Source organism: Thermobia domestica, chromosome 9 (assembly GCF_964235325.1).
Source record: "Thermobia domestica chromosome 9, izTheDome1.hap1.1, whole genome shotgun sequence".
Lineage (NCBI taxonomy): Eukaryota > Metazoa > Arthropoda > Insecta > Zygentoma > Lepismatidae > Thermobia > Thermobia domestica.
In genome coordinates, this window is record NC_137462.1 from 6,735,530 (window position 1) to 6,759,415 (window position 23,886).

Below are 23,886 nucleotides of genomic sequence, written 5' to 3' on the forward strand. Positions count from 1 at the left end.
GTGTGTGTGTGTGTGTGTGTGTGTGTGTGTGTGTGTGTGTGTGTGTGTGTGTGTGTGTGGTTGGTTGGTTTTACTCTGTTGTGTTTTTCTCAAAAGTTGCACCTAACACTGAGTTGCAATAAACAACAAAACAAAATATGAAGGTTGGTTTTCGAACTGGAATGCATGGCGGTTGTCTGCAAATAACGATTTGTACATTGAAAAGGTTCTTTCAGTTTCTACAGAAACCACCGTAGCATATTCGAAATAGATCATATCACTAATTCCTAGATCACTTTCTAATTTGGGCAGTACAAATTTTCTGCCTGAAAGAATGTCCACTATCGCACAAAACATGGTAACCTGAGTTTTTTTCGATACATCTGTCATTTTTCTTGACAATACAAGTCCTACTACCCCAGGAACACTTTCTAATGCACTTGCTGTATTTTTGATTGAGTCAATTGAAGTCAACTTTTCTCCAGATTTCTCTAAAGAAGTAATCACACCTGGTAGAAATCCAAAATTAGATTGAATGTGCACAAGCTTACCTTGAATTTCAGGATTGACCAGTATTTCTTGTGCAGTTCGAATCACGGAAATTTCGGAGGAGTCGAAAGAGTCTATCTTTTCTTCACAGCTTCAAAGTTTTGGCAATAGTATTTACAGGCTTCTAGCCACGTTCTCCACCTGGTAAGAACGGGGCTAGGTGGTAGAGGGAGTTCAGGATGCTCCGACTTAAAAGCAGCTACACGTGGTCGGGCCTTGCTGAACACTTTCTTTACACTTCCTATGAGTTTATCAACATCAGGAAACTGCACACGTTTCTCTTCAGCCACTCCGTGGCAACCATGCGCGAGGCACGTAGTGTGAATCATTTTCGAATATAGCGCCTGAAGTGAGTTCGCTTCTTTTACCATATACGGTGCAGAATCGGTTACAAAGAGCAGCACGTTTTCGTGAAGGACGCCATTAGGCCATAAGAGATGCATTGATTTATCAAATAACTTACTGATCGTGGAATAATTGACCTTTTCCAGAATTTCGCAATTCAAAAGAAATGTTTTACCCGGCCCACCCTCATGCATCACTCCAACAACATTCACTACATTTCGTCCCTTCGAATCACAAGTTTCATCCATGGACACCCATATTTTCTTTCCAGCCATTTCTTGTCTAATGTACTGCATTGTTTTCTCGTAAAGTTTGTTCACGTAATTCTTCTTTAATGTCGAAGAATCGGGGAGGGGTTTACAAGTGTATTTTTCCAAAAAGGCACCCAATGTCACGTTGTCCACTTTGTTCAACGGAATGTCAGCTTTACACAAATCTTCGAAAAAAAAAAAAAAAAAAAAAAACAGAATGATTTTTGAATGTACCACACTGTGGGAGAAGTTGTTGCGCGGCGTTTGCCTCTCGTTTCGCACGTAACTTAAGTCCCCGTGTGTGTTTGTCCCTTGAAACATGCTGTTCAACGGTAAATTTTCTTTCGGCTGAAACTGCCGTATCACACACCTTGCAGTACAGAACACTTACATCTGTTGTAAATACTTTTTCAGCTCCAAATTCACTCACAAATCGTTTAAGTTTGGAAGCACTATTCTCTTTTATCTTCGGCATTTTAACCAGATAAACTGCAGAATTAGGCGTCTACCAACAGCTCACCTAAACAGTGAATGCCACGGTCACTGAACTCTCGCTCCTTGGCTTCATGTGACTAATCACCAGAAACTGCAGTCTGCGGACATTGGCCACGCCTGCTCCAACGAATCTTCGAACTAGAATCGTGTAGGAGGAAGCATTCTGCTTCAATTTATTGTTTTTATAAGAAAAATGAGAATTATGCGGTTAAAAGTAAGAATAAATACTAAATATGCACGTAAAATGCCCAAAAACTTTAAAAAATGCACTTATACACAGAAATGGGCAAAAAAATGCAAAAAAATGCACAAATAAGTTTGTCTTAAATTACTTCTTTTTAATAAAACAGGATTTATAACACAACGAGCAATGTTTATACTAATCCAGAAAAAAGATGCAAAATCATCAAGATCCTAACCCTATTAATCACTATAGAGCAAAAATAAAAGATAACGAAAAGCAGTTTCGTACAGTCAATTAAATGCCCCAAGATTCTCTATCCTTAACTCTCTACTAAAACCGGAAGAGAGAGAAATCCATTACAGCTTCCGGTTTCAACTTTGATCTAACGGAGTGTAAACAATGAGAGAGAGCGAGAAGCGATTTCTTGTAATCGATTTAGCGTTCTAAGAATAAGTACCATCTTTTCTCTTAATCTTCTATTCGAAACGATAGTGGCAGAAATAAGCGCTGATTGCTTTTAGAGTAAAAACGATAATAAATAGCGAGAAATAGTTCTCTGCAATCAATGAAGCGTTCCAACAATATATTCAGAGTCCAGTCTAATCTTCCACTAAAACTGGAAGTGATAAGAAATTTACTACCACATCCGGTTGCAGTATTAATTGAGAACGCTAAATCTGTTTCACACTATACAAGCCAAACTTCTTCACGTGGTATACGCTTGACACTGGTATTTGTTTTGATGATGATAAAGAGCAACGAGAAACAGTTGGAATCAGAGCTTGGAGGAAATGTAAGTTTTAAGGCCATTCTCAGCCTCTTGCATCTAGTTTAGCATGCCAGTATCTTTAAACAATCTTGTGAGGACTGTAGATTGCAAAATATAGGCACCTGAATTTACATGCAATTTTTTTTTTTCGCGGCACCCTTCAGTCGTATAAAAAAAAAAAAAATGAAATTGACTTACCAAATAATTTTTCTTGAACGTTTCAAGCACCCATTATAGTATGTTCATAAAATATTTGCTTAAACTTTCATCTGTAGCCTCCGAAACCAATTATACTGGAGCCTTTATCAGTGAACAATAATGGGAAATGAGGTAGGAAACAGCCATTTGTTGGGTTGAATTAAGAGAAAAATACTGAAGAAAAAGGTATTGGGACTCAAACTCTAGATTTTTCGATTACAAAGAAAGAACATAAAATAGTAATCAACATCTGCTCGGCTCATCACCATCCATCAGTTCTTACAATTTATTAATTTTTGGACTATAGCGCTCTTGGTACGCACCTCATACTTAATATGTATACACACAAATTAAAAGGATAGCCAACTGAGAGAAGTTAGCTATTAAAGATAACTGGTTTGAGACATTTTGTGTGTTCCTGCGTTGCTCATACTTTTGAAAATTAGTCTCCCAAAGCGTTGTTTATGTGTTAAGTTTAAATTTAACGTTAAAATATTTAATAATAAAATCAATCTTCGTGATAGATGAACACAACAAAAGAGTTCTTGACATCATCATCATAGGTATTCTGCCATTGTTGGCAGGTCACTTGCTGCAACTGAGAAGCTTCCATGCTCTGTGGTCTTCCGCTAACATCTTCGTCTTCACATACGATTTTTCTGGTTCGATATCGTCCATTAATTGTAGTCTCCTTTGCCCCTCCCTCTTTTTCCTGCCACCATACCCTCTAGCACGTCCCTATGATGCAGTTCCTTCTTAGCCAATGTCCCAACTAGTTTCTCTTCCTCTTATAATATCTAAAATTGTTTTTTCCTTCCCTACATTTTTAACATCCTCTTATTCATTTTCCTCTCAACTCAGCTAATTCGCTCTATTCTCCACACATTTCGAAAGCTTCCAGTCGCTTTTTATCATTTTTGCGTAATGTCCATGTTTCTGACCCATACTCTTAAATATTTCAGTGGATAAATGTACAAGCGTAATAAGATTTGTTTTATTAAGTTGATGCTAATAATGTGCTAGACATTCTCCTTAATACATTACTCTGTTTATTTTTCTAGCGTAACGACTTACAAGGCGTTCGTGTGTATAGCGCAGTAGACCTTCAAGGGCTTTATACTTTGGGTACAGTGGTTGTGGATTACCGTGGCTATCGCATAACAGCCCAATCCATAATTCCTGGAATTCTGGAGCGAGAGCAGGAGCAGTCTGTGGTCTATGGGTCCATTGATTTTGGAAAGACTGTCCTTTCACATCCAAAATACCTTGATATGGTAGGTTCTATTTATACGAATTTAATTATTTTTGTGTGTTCAAATGCAAGTACTTCTTTAGTGTTCACTATTAAGTATAGTACATTGTAGGTGGTTGATTGGAGTTAACCCTTCTTTTCACTGAGGTTGTGCAAGACATGGCCTACTGTTTAAAGCAGGATATCAGCCACTAATGGGATTGTGTCCGAGACAAGAATATCAGGAATCAAACATGGGACTATGCATACAGAAATAACATGCATGTCACCTGGCCAAGAAAGGACACTACTACATTGTAGAAATACTTTATATGTATTTTATAAATTGAAGTGAAATATTACTACAGTGTAGCAGTTACTATTATTAAAGTATTCTGCCTTTTGGAAGGTCCTGGGACTAATCTCGACCTGATTTCTCTGGTGCAGTACGAATTTTTCGTCGAAATACTTCCCAGATATTTGAAATGATCGACCTCTTCAAGCACTCTTGGGTCTACTCTGACCCGTAAGGGCGCATTTCCACGGGATATTCTCATGACTTCGATTTTGATTTCTATTCCGTATAGTTCCCTAATGTCAACTGTTTCGTGAATCATCTCCTGTAGTCCTTATTCGGTTGTTATAATAATATCATCTGCATACTTGATCTTGTTAATGATCTGCTTCCAATTTTGAAATTCCCAGTTCCTATTAATGCTTCCTTCATTAAACATTCACTGTAAATGTTGAATAATTGGGTCGACAAACTACATCCTTGTGTGACTCCTCTTCCAATCTCCACACTATATTTATATTTAATTTATAAAGTAATTATCTATTTTATAAATTAAAACGTAACATACATATAACTTAAAATAATAATAATAATACTTTCAGATTTTGAATGTAATTCTGTCTTAAAAAGTATAAATTGCTTATTTTTGTAAGGGACGCGATAAAAATTTAACGGCTTTGTGGCTACTGCACAAGATGGCAGCACTTGTGGTATTTGATGCATTGTTAACGAAACTTTGAGTTACTCTCCATAGTGGTACAAACGTACCGTCTTTCTAATAATTTATTTCATTGTTACATTTCTTTTTCTCTTTCAGGGACATGTTGTATTCAAATTGATTGATAACTAATGTACTACTTACAATTACCATATGAGCTATGAGTAATTTGAATTTGTGTAACGTCTCTGTAACCGACATCTCATCTACGTCATATAATTGTGACAGAACAGTGTCCGTTATTCAGATGTTTCATTATACTTGAAAAGCTTTATTTCGTGGCACTTACACATTTCTTCTGCTATGTTCTATAAGGGGAAAATCGAGGACATAAAAACAATTAAAGCATTCAGCGTAATACCTAACGTGCGAAAAAACCATAGCTGATCAAGAGATGAAGCTTATTTTATACGAGAGAGTATCTGAAAGTAAGGTTACAAGGCCGATATTTCTGGAGTTTCATTTGTTATAGAGAAATGAGGAGTGTGCGGATTGTAATTTTAATACATTGGAGTTAGCAACTGTGCGGTTTCAGCCACCTATGGTACTAGTTGTATGTTAACACAAGTGGCGACTGGTTTGGAAAACTGATCTCGCAAAGAAATCCGCTCAGTTATTCCATTTCTCTGGGCGGAATATGTAACCGCGGCTGAAAATAACCGGCAGCTGGTAGAGGTTTACGGAAAGACTGTAATGTCTCTTCAGCATGTCGCAGAATGGTGTCGAAACTTTGCAGCTGGTAGAGAAAATGTCGCCGACGAGGAGTGCAGTGGCTGACCCAGCAAGGCATCAACAGATTTGAACACAGCTCACGTGGAGGGGCTAATTCAGGATCCTCCCTACAGGCTGGACCTTGCTTCAAGCGACTTTCACCTGTTCCTTCACTTGAAGGAGCACCTAGGAGGCCGTTCCTTCGCTTCAGACGAGGAGGTGAAACTCTTCGTAACAACGTTGCTCAACACGCAATTACAGGATTTTTACCAGGAACGAATCTTCAAACTCATCTCACGATGCGATACGTGCCTCAACCGATATGGAGACTGTCGAAATATAACCTAATATATGTACTATCTGTTGGTTGTATTGATTGTATGAAATAATATATACACGTTTCACTGTAGGCTTTGTAACCTTACTTTCTGATCACTCCTCGTATGCACTATCTGTTGGTTGTATTGGTTGTATGAAATAATATATACTCGTTTCACTGAAGGCTTTGTAACCTTACTTTATGATCACTCCTCGTATGTACTATCTGTTGGCTGTATTGCTTGTATGAAATAATATATACTCGTTTCACTGAAGGCTTTGTAACCTTATTTTATGATCACTCCTCGTATGTACTATCTGTTGGTTGTATTGGTTGTATGAAATAATATATACTCGTTTCACTGAAGGCTTTGTAACCTTACTTTATGATCACTCCTCGTATGTACTATCTGTTGGTTGTATTGGTTGTATGAAATAATATATACAAGTTTCACTGAAGGCTTTGTAACCTTACTTTATGATCACTCCTCGTATGTACTATTTGTTGGTTGTATTGCTTATATGAAATAATATATACACGTTTCACTGCAGGCTTTGTAACCTTACTTTCTGATCACTCCTCGTATGTACTATCTGTTGGTTGTATTGGTTGTATGAAATAATATATACTCGTTTCACTGAAGGCTTTGTAACCTTACTTTATGATCACTCCTCGTATGTACTATTTGTTGGTTGTATTGATTGTATGAAATAATATATACTCGTTTCACTGAAGGCTTTGTAACCTTACTTTCTGATCACTCCTCGTATTTTAATTATCAGTTGTTACCACTCCTGTCATACATTGAAAAAATGAAATACTGTTTTGTGCAAATGAAACTTTTCATGGATTTTCTGTCAAACTAAAAGGGATATATGGAATGTATGTTGAATAAAGTTCTCATGAATTTTCTTCGTAAAGTTCTAAACTATATGTCTTATTTTTTTTTTTTTTTTAGCTCAACAAAGCAGGCCAACAATTAAAGATCCTTCCGCACAAAGTTTTGAACGACAAAGGGGAAGAAGTAGAATTGTGTTCCTCTGTTGAATGTAAAGGAATCATAGGAAATGATGGCAGACATTACATATTAGATCTCTTAAGGACGTTTCCTCCAGATGTTAATTTCCTCAAATGTAAGTCTCAGGTGATGGATATTAAATTAGATATAAATAAATAAGTGAATAATAATGAAACCTCTTTATCCATTAAACAACCATGAAAATTGTTTTTCACGTACTGTTTCAAGACATTTACCCCTTCGTCAATGTGACTGGTAAAGTCTCATTGCTAAACGATCATATTCAAGAGGTTTTCATGATTATTGTTTCTGAAAATTAAGGGTAAATGATCTGATTTTTGATCAGGTTGTAAGGTTTTTCATTTTTCCATTCTATGGAGGTAAATTGCTGACGTATACTACTCTTGAATACCGTTACCTAGGTGAGAATTTTCCACAACTAATTGGTCCATTGTAGATTATCGTATAATTCTTTTAATATTTGTATTTTTTAAAGAAGGGAAGTTAATAGATATCCAACTAGCACTATAATTATAGTAGCAATTAATATGGTAAGGGCATGAGAAAGAACTTTCAGAAACAGTCTGAATTATTAGTCGAATTTTTCGTTGCCCTCCCAATCACGAATGGTGTTCGGCACTAATGATATAGAAGTTATGAATATTCAATCTTCCTTACCACAGTTAATTCATTCAGTACCAATTAATGAAATGGATATATATTGTAAAAGTTCTTCCCTTCGAAGGGGTAAGTTGAGAAAATCAGAGTTCGGAATCCATTTCCACTATCAGTTTTTATTATAAAAATCCTCCAATACAACAGTATTTACAGAAATACTACAATGTAACTTTCTCTAATACGAGGTAGAAAAAGATAGACCAAGACCGTGTAGCCTCGAGGCAGGATCTCTATAAAGCTCCGGGCAAGCTAAGTAAAGTCTTTCCAGCCTTAGAACAAAGTAGACGTAAACAAAGCGAAATCGGCACGTGCTTCGGCAGCGAGAGACGTGAACAGCAAGATCGTCTGCTAGGTTACTGTCGTCGCATAATTTCTAAAGTGTAAAGCTCGGTTGGTGGTGGGTAAATAATTAACACACTGACCACTGTTATGTTGGAAATAATTTCTTAAATCGTTGTATAAACGAGATTGCCTCTGTTCCTGTTGCCCTTTTTTATGTTTTGTAACATGAGAGGGACTATTGTCACCCATCGTCTCCATGAAACTCTGCATTCTATAATTTCAAATGAGCAGAGTCGGAGCGCACAGGCACACGCATGCGCAGTAAATATTATATGTTCAAATACGGATGAGCTTGAAATAAAACTACATCTATTGTTAAACATTATATATATTGCATTTATCACAAAATGCAGGATAAATTCAGATATCTTTATTTGAAAGTATTAACTTAGTAGGGATTATATTGCGGTAGGATACTAGTGCAATAAGACCAACAACCAATCACTGGTCATAGACCCACTGGTAGTCCGGTGGGTTTGTTTACACCTACTTTTTTTCTAAGGCTGGAAAGAGTATAGAGTGGTGTAAGAAACTCCAATGCTCCGAAGCAAGTAGTAAGGGGGTTAAGAGTTACAGAGCCCCGAAGCAGACTAAGCAACTGAGATTGGGATCCCGACAGAGCTCCGAGCAAGCTAAGCCAGGTGGACCGCAGGCTTTCAGGTTGGATTTCTCTTAGAGCTCCAGGCAACCTAGAGGAGGAGAGACCAATCACAGACTGGTGACTGTCCGTCGAATCCTTTCCATTATATAGGCGCTGCTTCTCCCATGTCGTCATGTGACTTGTAGTGGTGCCAGAGGTCCGTCGTCCTCCTCTTGTAGTAATCCAACGTGAGGTGTACTACTCCAACGTAAATACATGTGATTGATGTTTACAATCAGGAGCACGTGTTATTGTTTATAAACACAAGCACGTGGTACATTACAATATACTCACCAGCTTCATATCTGAAAAGGTGTAAAAAAAAAATTTTCTGTATAACAATGTAACGAATTTATGATGTAAATTTAAGTTCACGCATCGTGTTTCTTCTTGGCATTGCAATTTTCACGAACAGCAGTGACATCTTGACGTATTAAATAGTAATTATTATTCCTTTTTTTTTTTTTTTTTCAGTGGAAGGTGAAGAACTGAGTAAAGAAGCACGTGCTTTGGGCTTTCCTCTCGAACATAAACATAAGCTTTGTTGTCTAAGGCAGGAATTAATTGATGCATTTGTTGAGTAAGTGTATAAAATTTTTTATGTATTTTATGTGTAACTATACTACTTGAGTAGGCATTATAAGTCCTTTATTTTTAGCCATGTCAGTTTCACTTCCGTACACATGTTATAAATTCCACTACTTAATGTGATGAGACACATTTGACTAGGAAGGGAATGAGATATCAAAACCCGTAAGGCTACATAAGGATTGTGTTAGAATTGGTGTAGACAGAAAAATGCTCTAATGTAATTAATAAAATGCGTAACGCATCAGCACGGTATGCCTGAGGTCCCGGTCCAGTGAGTTACTTTTTCACTCTTTGTGCGTTATTCATTATTTTAGTTTGTTTTACGTTCTACAGTTCTGCCCTTCAGGCTAAAGATGACAATGAGAAATGAATGATAATGAAACACCCTGAGCGGAATTCGAACTCGTGACAGTCCAACATAATGTCTTAGACTAGTAGACTATGCCACCCAGGCAATTGAGTGAGATGCGTGATTGTTGTAAATTTGTTTTTCAGATCCAGGTATATGATGTTCATTAAGTACGCTGCCTTCCACTTGCAACAGTTGGGCGTGAAGAAGCAGAAGGAACGAGAGGCTAGAAGTAGTCAGGACAGGGAACTTAGTAAAGAACGAGAAGTGAAGGTATTATTTATAGTTGTTTTAATTACATTCGGTATATTATAACTTTACTGTTAAATCATCATCATCATTATGCAAAACGTGGAACTAAAATGAAATTAAAATTATAAGTAGCTCAAAATCTATCTTAAATCTGTCCAAGAATACCTTATTTGTGTTTGTCTAGTAGTTCGCATCTCACAGATTCTTCGCTTCTTGTACTTGCTCAACATTATCAGTTGAGGAAACTGGAGGTAGTAGGATGCTCGCATTTTACAGATACAGGCTTCCAGGCGTTGGTCAGGAGCTCCCATTTACTAGAGAAAATGGACCTAGAAGAATATGTATTGATAACAGATACAACGCTTATCCATCTGGCAATGGGTTGTCCGAGGCTGAAGAAACTGTTTATCTCACTGTGAGTTGATAACAGATGAAGGTACTCGGCAGCTAGGGAAGTCTCCGTGTTGGGCGGAAAACTTAACTGTGCTGGAACTGCACAACTGCCCCCTTATTACAGATGCTTCTTTGGAACATTTACTTTCTTGTCATAATCTTCAACGTATCGAATTGTGTGACTGCCAGCTAATGCACTCGAGCTGGTATCCGGAGACTGAGAAACCATCAGTCAAACGTCATAAAGTGCATGCTTAGTTCGCTCTTGTGACTTCACCGCCGTCAGCAGGCGGTTCGAAGCCCTCTACTGCCTCTGTTGTTTAATTTTATGAAGACTGATGAAGTGAATTGGACAGCAACTGATGAAGGGGATCGAACGAGTATTCAAGCATGCAAGTAAAATTTAATATTAAGTTTGTGACTCATCTTTTCTAGTTACTGTTTAGAGAGATAGAGTATGGGAAAAAGACTATGGTGAAATACGTTTTTTTTTCCATAGCTTGTATTTCGATAATATTGTATCATGTCTATACGTGTACGATTCCAAAAATTTATAAAACCATTATGTAACAAAATAACAACAGTAACAGTGAAAAATGTAGCAGAATTTTTGTCCTTTTCCTCAGCGGTTACGTAACAAGTAACCATTCCGTGCAAAAATGCTGTTCAACACAGCTGGTGTTGATCGTATGATGCAAACACGACAGTATTGTTAATACATGTACATTAATTATTTCCATATTTAAAAGAAGAAGGGATGAGGGAGAGCGGTATCATCTAAAAAGGAAGTATGAAGTACTTTACCAGGAAGTTCCGACTTTGTTCATAGGTTCTCTCCGAACTTCTTGTTTTCCTTGTTTTTCTAAACTCTGCCTTTCTTTAAAACTTACATGTTTTGTTTAAAATACTTATTAGGGCTTTAACCGTATTAGCTCGTTTTTGCTCATGGATTTCTACTAATAGAAGCTGTAGGATACATATCATATAAATAAAAAAATAGATACTCACTTTTGTATTCAAACGAAAAATTTAGTTTTTATATAATTTCGATTTTTGTTGAAGCCCTCTTTAGTAATATTTCTCGTGGTTGAGGTCACGGTGGCTCACTGGTAGAGTGCTCACGACTGGTGCATGGGATCCCTGTTTCAATCCCAGCTCTAACGCTCGCAAAATGTTTGCCCACCACCATATGCATGGGTTTTCTCGGGGCTCTCCCGTTTCCTTCCACTTTTGTCATTCCACCATAATCTTCCATCTGATTATCACAGTCTTACTTAGCTTTGGTGCATGAACGTGGGACATTAATTTTTTTAAAAAATCCTCTTAATTGCACTTGAGTCCTTATATAATTATCTTAGATTTTCCTGGAAGATTCGAAAGAGACAGGATTATCCGAATTTTTGTTTGTTTATATTTTATAATGTCCCACGTTTATGCATCGAAGCTAAGGGAGACGGTGATGATAAGATTGATGATACTGGTGGAATGACGAAAGTGGGAGGAAACGGGACAACCCCAGGAAAATCCATGTACACGGTGTTTGTCCACCATAAAGCCCACTTGGCAGCAGCTGGGATAGAACCAGCAACCTCACGCGCCAGTGAAGAGCGCTGTAACAGTGAGCCACTGCGGTCCCTAAAAGTAGTTCTTTGTATACGATAGAAAAATGTAATCGTCCCTGTTAATGATGCGTCGTGATCTGTAAAAAGTGAATCTTCTCTCGTAACGAACTATCGAGATTTTGTTTTTGTGTCAAAAGGAAAAACAACTTTAACTCTTTGGCACTTGATTTGACCTAAATATTTCAAACGGTTTTTAGTCTTATGTATAGATTTATACTTCCATTAAATATCAGCTGTTAATGTTAGCAAGCAAGTGCAACAAAGAGGTATGTTAGTAAAGATTTCAGCGAACACCCAAATTGTGTAACAACCTTATGTTTTTTCGTCTGGATACAAAGATGAGTGTCTACTTCTTACCCTTATGAATTATTTAGTTCTTCCTTAGATTATTCAAGTTTAAAACTTTAAATTCGAATCAGTAGTGGGTCACACAAACTTACAAAATTACCGTGATCATTAGCTTAATAGAACCTTCCGATTTCTGTTAGACTGATAAATATATAGACTTTTAATAATTTGTATTAAAATGTAGATGTTTTATTAATAAGTGGATAAGTTTTTCATAATGTTTGATGAATTTTGATCCAGGAGAAGGACGTAGTTCTTGAGAAGGCAAAGGCTTTGCTTGGAGCAGACAATAAATTGTTAGAAGGAAGTAGAACAGATGCGGAGAAAGCGGCCTCGGAGAAAGACATTGAAACTGATGAAGCCAAGAAAATAGTGGAAAGCTTAACAGACTCCATAACTAGTGGAGAGAAGCAAGAAAGTAAGTTTTCAGCTCTTTCCTTCTTATCACTATTGCTGCGCATACTTTTTTGTGCCAAGAACTAAATTGATTATTGTTTATACATTGTACAATCGCGTCACGAACTTAATCCGTTCCGTAACGCTGTTCACGAACTGAAGTTATTTATTCCATTGAAATTAACGTAATATAAATATAATTAATCCGTTGTAGCCAGAAAAGCGTAGTACTATGTATTAAAAAAAATATATATATATATATATATTTAAGTATTTCTGTGTTGAATGTAGATGTTGGATTTTCATGCACTTAAAATTGATGAAATATGCATGCAACTATGGTGTTAAATGTTAAAATATGCACTTGATATGCACTAACAATGCAATCAGAGCATTTTCGAGCCCGAAGTAGTTGTGACAGTTTTGTAGGTGAAATATAACATCGAAATTGTACTTCACCTTTCAGGGACTTTTCTTCAGAATTTATTTTTATGACAATTTTATATACTCCTAACTTTTTGAAACACACAAATTTTAAGATTAAAATAAACACACTGATACGAGAACACAATCTCTAATTTTCCTCACATCTGTACTTCAGAGTACATTTACTTTAAACAAAGTAATACGAGCCTTACTTTTCTATACGTTTCCGTTGTACAAAAAAAGAAAAGTTTTCGATTTTAAGGACGTATTCCTTTCCATAATTAGCCTTACAATATATCACAAGGTGCTTCTCTTCATTTTTTTGTTAGTTTGTGACATTTGCAGTCAAAAAATGACCTGTTAACATCATTAGATGTAACTGGACAGTATTTATAGAGAGGAGCAAATTTAGTATCGACATTTTCTCACAAATTGAAATTTAACCCTAGAAAATATTTTCCCATGGCTTCAATAGTTTTGTACTCGGAGTTTCTTGCAATAACATCCGTCAATTTCTTCTCCACAGAGCGCCTGAATTTCCCCGAAATTGACTGAACTTCATCAATTAGAGCTAAGCATCCGCTGAACAGCATCCCTCGCGTCTCTTGTTTCTAAATTGGTGTCCACACAATATTACAGTGTCTTTATCAAATTTCTCTTAACGTCTTGACAGTTGTATCTTTGCTCTGATGATCGGTTGCTAATATTATTGGTCTTCCATAAACTAGGCATTCTTCCATCCTCCCATGCAAAAAGACGTTCTGTTGTATAGACATATAAGCGTTGAAAATAAAAACTAAAATTGGATTTATTCCATGCTATATGCATACGTCTGGAATGAAAACTTATAGAATATGCTGAATATGCTCTTAAACATTAATGTATGCTCTAATCTTTGAAATATACATTTATAAGTACTATAAAACTTCAAATTTGAGCTGTGTGATTGTTGTTAGAAACCTTTACAAAGTTTAACAGAGCTACATATAAACAAACAAAACATCCACTTGTATAAAAATCCGATGTCTAGTGATGAAGAATACAGACTGAAAATGAAATTATTCTTAATCAGCCATAATGAGAGCTAAAATAACACAAAAGGTACCAAAAAGAACAAAAAGTGAAGGTTTTGAATACAGCACTCTGAGAAATAATGTTTACGGTAAACGCACGAATGCACTGTTTAGCGCGTGGGATTATAGATAAAGATGTGCGCGCGCGTTCGTACCTCGAAATATTATTTGAGAGCCGATGGAAGAATTCGTGAACCGGTAGTCTACTGTAGTTACCTTCGTTTTTTGTTCCTTTTATACGTGGACAAATTCAGTGCGGGCAGTCTTCTTAATTCAAACAAAAGATACGAAGATTTAAAATAAATAAATAAATACTAGTTGAATATGAGCTGTCTCGTTCTGTTATGACCATGAATCTTCTTACACACACAAGGACATGACAGGACAAGAAGACTCACAAAGGGAGTAAATTGCTATAAATAAATATACAAACATAGCATTTAATGTATAGATGTTGGAGTGAGTTTGTGACGGATTTGTAGAAGTGAGATATCAAATGGAAATATTTTTTCTTATAAATTCATATCCATGCAAGCATGCCTCATTGCGGCTCTAGAGGCCTTTGAAGTTGCCAGCATGCAGATGATTTGCGCCATTTAGATTAAAAGCAAAGCGCCTGCAATGTCCATGAACCCAGCCCGCTATACGTAGCACCACTGTTGGTTGCCTGACATAAGGATATAAACCTTAGCAACGTCCTAGCGACAATGTTAATCGTACGGGCTCTATTTTGAAACTTGGAATGAGAACTGGTAAATCTACACCATTTTGGAATCAATGAGTAAAACCACCACGTTTCTAGAGCTTGTGGTTTCCGAGATCTTATTGTCGAAAAGAACTGGTCACAAACATATAAACATAACATTTTAATATATAGATAAAAAATAACCTATATATTGACTAATAATTAAAATTAAGAGAATTACATTTGAAAAATACAGATCTCGTTCTTAGGTTCCTGTCCAATTTGTTTTTTGTTTCTAAACTTTTATAAAATTCTTAAATTATATTTTCCTGCCTTTTTCGTACTGAATGACAGTGTTGCTTAGTGTGGTTTCGTGTAGCTCTTTATACGGATAAATTAAGGATTAGGTTAATGTATAACGAAATTTTTACCGCACTAATTACTTGTTATTGTTCGGTTTTAGTGATGTTCAGAAACTCATACACAATACCTTGTAAAGAAAAATACTACTGTAATAAGGAATATTATTGGCACATTGTTAACTGAACAATAAAACTGATCTTATTATTCTTATATTTATTCAGTAAGGCCAGTATACACAGTGTTTCAAAAAGAATGATCTGATTTTGGACGGTAATAATTACGGAACATGGGACGTGCCGGCAAGGAAATGAGTGTTGTTTGAATGGGCGTGGCCTAGAGTTTTAGAAAATCACCGTTAGATGTCAGTCAATGCGTCTTCTCAGTTTGCAGTCAGTCAGAAGTAAGATGACGTCCGCTCAGCAGAAGGCGTTTTGTGTGCTGCAGTTACAAAGACTGAATCACTGGTTTCGGTCCTGAGTGCTTTTCGTCGTGTGATGTTTACTCCGTAGGATGGTAATCCAAGTAAAGCAAACATTACAGTAGATAGTCATTAATTGAATTTCTCACCCGAGCGTTAACGACGAAACAAGTTATCAAAAAACAATAGCTTCTTCCACCGCTAACTACACATAGGCGAAACTTCAAATAACAATCTTAAACTTACGAATAGGACAAAATTTCAGCATCATTCAATCAGAAAATCAATTAGACACTCCAAGAATTCAATTATACCAATACATTGTACCATGTACACCAAAGTAAAAGCACATGTGACGACTAACTATAGGTCGCAGTAACGTCAATGATACTCACAAATTTGGAAGTTATATTTAATATAAGCACTATACTTACATTCCTTCGAAAATACAAGGTATTATTAAGAACAATATAAATGTTGATATATTCAGATGACTAAAATATAAATGGATGCGTTTATATTCTACATTTTAGTAATTATTTCAGCAGCGATGTTAAGATGAGTCTGTTCTTGAAAATCCGTTTGGCGCCAAATGGAAGCCACGTCACGCAATTTCTCTCTTGTTCTCGCGGTTCACGCGAGTCCCACCTACCAAAGTGGCGTAAGCACAGGTAGGACTGTGATTGGCTGCCGTTAGTTGCCAAGGCCGCTGGCTGCTTCGTCTGCTGGATGTTGCTATTCCTTACGAGAATGCACAACGCTTAGATACACTATTTGTTTAAATGTAGCAGCCTTTTAAAATAAAAGGAAATTAAATTGTCTGAGCCGGGTACACCAAAAATTAGAACGTTACGTTACGTTACGTTAGAACTCACTTATCTAATAAACCAATATTAAATGCACTAAAATTATAACATGTTCACAGAAAAAAAGTTAATCACTATCTAGGAAGAACTCGTGTAATTTATTTGTCCAAAACAGACACAAAATATTATAAATTAAAAGATGAACAATAATGAGCATTCACTGTCTACTGTGATCCTGCACATTTACGTAATAGGACTTGTTAGATATGTGAGCTCTTGGCATAATGTTCTTGAACGTAACATCGTGACAAAAGAAGGTGACAGTAGTTGGAATTATCAGTTATAGTTATTATTGTATTATAAAATATTTACTGTTTCTTTTGTTTCTAAGATCTTGATTTTTCTTTTCCTTAGTGGAAGAGAGCACTCGAGAAATCGTGAAGAAGGCGGCGCTTGCTGTTGGGTCTTTGAAGGAAACAGAGTTCGACGTGAGATTCAACCCTGACGTCTATTCTCCCGATGTGAAACATGTCGACCCCACAGGCGAACAACTGAAGAAAGAACGGCAGCTAGTAAAAGACACTGCGGACTTCCTTTTGACTATTCAGATTCCTTCCTTCGTAAGTATTCCTTGAGTGTAACTCGCATACAGTCGAACTCAGATAGCATGTAGGTTTGTAGCAAGTGCACGGTTCTCTTGTACAAGGCTTGCAGGTTGCAGCAATTGCTCAGTTTCAAGTCGCTTGCTAAGCACTTGTAGCCAACTTACACTGCAATTTTTCGATTACTTTTGCAAACACTAGTTGGAGCCATATTCATTTCACCTTGGCCCCATTTGAGTTGATGCCATTGTGAAGAGGCTTGGTTATAGTACCCCCAGAAATGCTTTTGAATTGGTACCATTATCAAGTCTTTTTGATTATAGTATGCCAAGAAATGCTTTAATGCTAATCCTTAAGATCACAATTCCTTACTTTACGTGTGTTTATAGAAGATTATTTCAATGTAGCAGCCGAAATAAAAATTACAAAACTTCATTTATTAAGTACTGTCATTTTTATTAGAATGGGAATAATAATAGCTACAAAAAGTGGATGGTCCTCTACTAATATAATATCAGTATTACAATCTCAAGGGCTTAAATAATTGTATAGGAGGGCCAACATTGGACAGCTATTTCGTGGCGTAACGTTTCTTGTAGTAGCCAACCAAGATGCAATATAATTTGCCACCAACTGGCCAATTGCTTGCTGTTCAGTATGTTGTGATCTTGCAATAGTGTTGTCGGGACTGTTGCATTATAAGCTTGTCTACCTTCCCGTGTAAACGTATAAAATATCTGGAAAATTAGTTTATATTGTTAAAGAATGCATTATAACGTCTCCTATATTAAAATAATAAGTGCTCAACAATGTTCCTAGCAAGGTAAAAACGAAATTGAATATAGGAGTGGTTTATAATTAACACGGTACTCCAACAGTTAAAACATACTATAAGTTCATATTGACTCAATGGTAAAGCACCAAATCTCACTGTAAATCAGATGAAAAACTTTCGTCTCTCTGAGTTTCGGTACATAATCGTGGGACGTATAAAACAAACAAAAAACCTACGGTTGAACAGAGATGTATGTATTCACAATCTTTGCCATCATCAGCGCTGGCAGACAAACTGGGATGAGCACCTTCAGAATAAATTGCACGCTGTCAAGCCGCGACTTGGTGTTTGGGCCACAAGTTTTCGTCCTTCAAGACTGGAAGAACGACGATTCGCATGCCTACGTATCGTGCACAGCCATCTGATCCATGGCTACCTGTTGCGTCGGTAGAACCCGCCTTCCTGCACCCATTATGGTGCATTACTGACCATCCGCCACCTTCTTGTGGAATGTGTTCCTCTTGCTCCTGAGTGAGCCCTTCTTGGCTTACCAGCTGATATGTCTACATTGCTTGGAGACGATGTCCAGATGATCCAGAAAGTTTTCACCTACTTGCAGCATCTGCATGTCCTGTGTGATTTGTGAGTGCATTTCTCACGTTTCTTTTAATTAATTTATTTATTTCTGATTTTCTGTACTGTTTCTCTGTGTTTTTATGGTGGTTTTATGCTTGTCATAGCATTTCCTTGCTTTTATCTTTACTGCTTTGTCATATTCATTACTAATTCTGGGCTGCCTCACGTGTTTACCTATTGCCGAGCTGCTCCGGCAGAGAAGATTAACATGCCATTGTGTACTGACGCGTCCTTGTGTTTGTATATCGAATTTGCACATTTCTTAAATGATATGACATTTTAATTCGTAAATGACCCGATACTTTTTACGTGCTACAGACTTCGCTTTTAACTTATTATTTCTGCGATACTATGGTTTTTGTTCTTGGGTAATTCTATGTTGTGCTGTCAGAGAAGGATGCAAAAGACCTCGATGTCGACGCGCCCACCCAAACCCTTTCAATCAATCAATCAATCTTTGTCATCAGTTACGTACCATCACTCAGAAAATATCATATTGTCATTTGTTTCAGCAGGCAATTGGTTGGTTGGGTTGAGTGTCCCTTTTCAGCACTAAGACTGTTTAAGGCTTGAAGCTACAGTTTAAAGTGAAATCTGAACCACTATAATGCGTTTAATTTCTTTTATGTTCCCCACCAGGAATCGAACTCGGGACCCCGTAGGTCAGGGAGGGTGTTTCAGCGCTCGGGTTACAAGAAGTAAATGAAACTCAAAATAAATTCATAAGTTATTATTATTATTATTATTATTATTATTATTATTATTATTATTATTATTATTATTATTATTATTATTATTATTATTATTATTATACGTGGAATCTTATGCTCTAATTACTGTTAAAAATGAAAAACATGCTTTTGTTTCTGAATTTCTGGTAGCAATAAAAAATCTACATAGGAATTGTTAGTATATTATTCTGATCTAGCGTTTTTGTTTTTGCAGATCCGTGATTGCTTAGATCATTCAGCTGCTCCAATGGATGGAGCCACCCTAACTGAAGCAATGCACAATCGAGGCATAAACGTACGTTATTTGGGTAAAATAGCTGATATGTTGGCCAAAGTTCCTCAGCTGGAGTATGTATATGCAATTGCTGTAGCTGAATTGATCTCCCGTGCAGCTAAACATGTATTCACAGTCTACATGCAAGTAAGTATTGTTCTAACTGTAGGTTTTCATTTTTAAAGATTTAGTTCTAGGAGATTCTGCTCAATATAGATGTATAGAACATAAAATATTTTGTGATTATTATGTTGTGATTTATCTTATAGACGAAGTACCGAACCATAAGCACCCATTGAATAAATAAATAAATAAATAAATAAATACTGTAAATAAATAAATAAATAAATACTGTAAATAAATAAATAAATAAATAAATAAAAGTATGGTTGAGTTAAATGTTTACATTTAAACTATAATGTGGATGTTTTGGGGTAAGTACATTAATAAATACTTAGGCTTTGCTGTTTAAGGGTTTAAAAAACTATAGAAATCATCGCGCACCCTTTCTTTCAGGAGAATGCCTCTGATAGCAGTTGTCTCTTTCAATACAGGTTAATTGCGATTAGCGTGAAGTAACAATAGTGACCTCAAATTGAAAGATGAGCAAGGAATGAGAAAAAAAAAAAAAAATATTAGAATAAATGAAAACCAAAGGGAATATGAAGTATCTACACCCACCAATTGTATCCCTTCACCAATTTTGTTATAAACTTTGATAAATACAAAACGTCTTTGATTACAAAGAGAATAATGCTGTTTCCTCGTTAATGTCCAAGTAGAGGAGTATAGGTGTTTTGCACGGTGCCCCTTCTCTCAAGGCAGTCTCCAAGGCACCTGGATCTATTTTTTCATAATTTTCTAGCTGATGGCTGACGTTTAAATTTTTTAATCTCTGATGATGATGGGTGTTTCCAAACCATGCTCGTAGCCTTTCGTGATGATGTACCCAAGTTTCTACAGTAACTTTTTGCTAAAAATCCATCTCCTTCGCGACGATAACAGGCCAAATGTTTGCGAGAGATATCCAACCTTTGTGCCTTATGCTGCGCTGATAGTTCTTTCGAAACCCACCCTGCACATACTTTCCGGTTGTGTTTAACACCTTCCAAAAACAAAAAGCGAATCACTGCCCTCATTTCCTCCTTGGTGCAGATCGACAGTGGAGCTGTAATGTTTAACGGTGTGCTACACTCCAACGACTAACGCGGTAATACGAGTGTCACGTTGCATAGAAGTATTGCAGACGACACTAATTCGGCGCTGGATACTAGCAGTGTTACCAAACCCTAGTGCGAGAAATTGCAAGTGCCTTTACTTTTTGACTTCTCTTAGTGTATATATATAGGGTGAACCACTTAAAATAATTCTCTCCGTGTAACTTCTCAATTAATTGACAGAAATAGCTGAAATTCCGTAGCAAGCAAATATCAGAAGGGAAAAAGTATTTGACATACTCGGCTACATCACCAGATTAGTAGTATTGGTATCTCACTAAATAGCACTACGTCATGTTATTATATATTTCAAATTCATATGTAAAACGAAACAATAAAATACCATTTTTTATTCAGTGTTGCTAACTAAGGATGTTACAGTATCACAAATATCGAAATTTCGGAGGGCTTTACAGCAATAATAAAGCAACTGAGATGAATGAACGAGGCGTTGAATATCTAATGTAACTTAGTGTCGGGTACTATAACCATGATATGCATTTCAGACAAATAGGAAATAGTCACAGGATTTTTTTTTTTTTTTTTTTTTTTTTTAACACAAGCTTTATTTCGAAAAAGTGCTAAGTATCGTATCCAAGGAATTAAATGGTTTCCAACAAACAAAACCACCATAATACCGTTTACAGCAATTCGATATCTCAAACCGTTGGAGATATCATAAACATTTGTACAATTTGCAACAGTGCTTAAAATAACCAATTTGTAGGAAATTTTAAAATGGTGGTTGCTTTCTTTTACATTAACATATAACAGCTGTAGCAATTGGTAGTTCTAATCACAATAATTTTAAAGTGTTGCAAACTTTTCCTATGTCTATCATATATCAGGGACAGTAAGATTTCAAATGCTGTAAACGGCATTATGATTATTTTGTCTTTGGAAACCATCCAGTTCCTTAGATACAATACTTACCTTAGCACAGTTTCAAAATAAAACCTGTATTAAAAAAAATTAAATTTTCAGTTTCTTGTTACTTTATTTCTTATTTGTCCGGAACTCATCATATCATGATCATAGTATCCGACACTAAGTTACTTTTGATATGAACCGACTTGTTTCTCGGTTGCTTTATTACTGTTATAGTTTCCTCCGACACTTTCTATTCAGTGTTGTATCATCCTTAGTTGGTAACACTGAATAATAAAAAAAAAATTGTGGTATTTTAATGTCTCGATTTACATGTGGATTTGGAATATGAAATAATCTGACATAGTGCCATTTGAAATAATGAAACTTTGTATTGATATAGCAACATTGTTAATCTAGTGATATTGCCAAGTATGTCAAACTTTTGCTTTCTTCTAATATTTGCCCGGTACGAAATTTTAGCTATTTCTGTCAATCAGTTTAGAAGTCAAAAGGAGGGGTTACATTAAGTGGTTCACCTGTATATACATCGACGGTATTAGCCAGCTACTTCGTATCTCAAAAAAACATAACTGTACAGGAGAAGAAAAAAAAAAGTTTGAAGAAGTTGGAGATTAGTTGAAAGTCGGCGACTTTTCTGATGTAGAAGTCTGTTTGTTATCTTAATTGACTTCTCCATCAGAAAAGTCGCGGACTTTTAACTAATCTCCAACTTTTTCAAACTTTTTTTTTCTCCTATAAAGTTGTGTTTTTTGAGATACGAGGTAGCTGCAAAGTACCATCGATATGTTTTTTACTACTTTCAGGGTTATTGCCTTAACTAATGCTTGATAAAAACTAAAATCTGTTAGAATGTAATTCCGAAGTTATAATTTTCCTACCAATCTCGCATTCTAGTGAGTAGAATTTCCTTTTACAGTTCGTTGAACACATGGGAGGACATCCTACATGAAGATAAAGGGTGTGATATTCATTAAATTCAAATGTGCTATTTTAAAGAACGGCTTATTTATGACTGGTGGTTTGGAATGTTTCTTGTTCCAATGCTAATCGCATTAAATGGCTTTAATTATCTTTAAATGTGATAAAGTGTTCTCTTCTTTTCCAGAGTGCAGAGCTAATGAGTTTGTCGGCCGCCATTAGTCATTTCCTCAATTGTTTCTTATCCTCTTGTCAATCTCCACATGCTCAAGTTGGTGCAGATGAGGTAAGATATACATTGTAGATTTTTCAGTTGAAAGCTTCATTGCTTAAAACAACTTATAAGGGACGTATGCGAACCATGACAGCTTGATATTTATAAAAATTGGTACCCTGACTGATCGTGGATCGCTAATCATCGTAGTGATAGCCACTCGGTGCAAAAGTGCCTTGTTTACCCGCTACGTATAATACATATACCAAGCAGTGATCGGGGGAGACTGTGCCGAATTGTACCCCAAAACGCCGGAAAAAGGTGAAAATAAAAAAAAAAAGTGTGCAGGTAACCTGATACCTACGGAAGGAGAACACATGACCAAGACGACGGCAGCACTGTCACACAAGCAGTGTTGCCATCCCAACACAAACTTACAGTTTTTCAAACAGAACGTATACCATTTTATGGCATTAAACAATTGGTATAAAACGTGAAAGAAAACAAGCAAAAAGTGAATTAACAGTGTTGCCAAGTAAGGGAGATACGAGGTTGTAAATTTGAGAAATTATGGGGTCCATACAGAGAAACGAACACATTTGCAACAACAACGAGACTGCAGAAGGAACAAATGTACAGCAGGGAGTAAACTACAGTATGCACAGCATTCGTTGACTAACGGGTTTGATACAGGATTCACCCAAAAAAAGGGCACATGTTAGTATAGCCGTAGAAAGTAGTAATCCCATGTGACATAATGCGGAAGTGTGAACAGCAAGTTTTCCTGTAGAGCGGCAGTTCCAATGATTTGTGTAGAGTCGATATCTCGAACTGATCCCGAGAGTTATGAAACGAACTGTCTTGAGGTTGCAACACTGCATAAAATCATTCATACATCCCAAACCACAGAGACGACGGCGTAGCGTCTGAAAAGAGTACAGAAAAGCTGTGGCACGAAGGTAACAAATCTGTGACAAGAAAGTACGTCAGAATCGATTCACAAAGATTAATTACCTGTGATAGGTGTCAGTTGAGTGTATGGGAAACGTTAGCATGTGAGACAACGATGAAGATAAAACACACTGCATTCAGGTTACCAGTAATACATAGGCGCAAAATATTTTAACATAATACACCAATACATACAGCAGAAAAGCCATACATGGTATGGCAAACTACGTACA

General features: G+C 36.4%; 1 protein-coding gene across 2 annotated transcripts in view; it reads left to right on the top strand.

The window, feature by feature from the left end:
• Positions 1 to 23,886, top strand: part of clu (clustered mitochondria protein homolog) — a 193,719-nt gene that overhangs the window by 145,848 nt on the left and 23,985 nt on the right. For both annotated transcript variants that reach the window (XM_081770529.1, XM_081770530.1), the window contains exons 10-17: positions 3,832 to 4,044; positions 7,003 to 7,177; positions 9,197 to 9,302; positions 9,809 to 9,935; positions 12,518 to 12,695; positions 16,859 to 17,064; positions 19,403 to 19,609; positions 22,676 to 22,774. In XM_081770529.1, the coding sequence (XP_081626655.1) occupies positions 3,832 to 4,044; positions 7,003 to 7,177; positions 9,197 to 9,302; positions 9,809 to 9,935; positions 12,518 to 12,695; positions 16,859 to 17,064; positions 19,403 to 19,609; positions 22,676 to 22,774 (1,311 nt within the window). The remainder of the gene's footprint in view (positions 1 to 3,831; positions 4,045 to 7,002; positions 7,178 to 9,196; positions 9,303 to 9,808; positions 9,936 to 12,517; positions 12,696 to 16,858; positions 17,065 to 19,402; positions 19,610 to 22,675; positions 22,775 to 23,886) is intronic.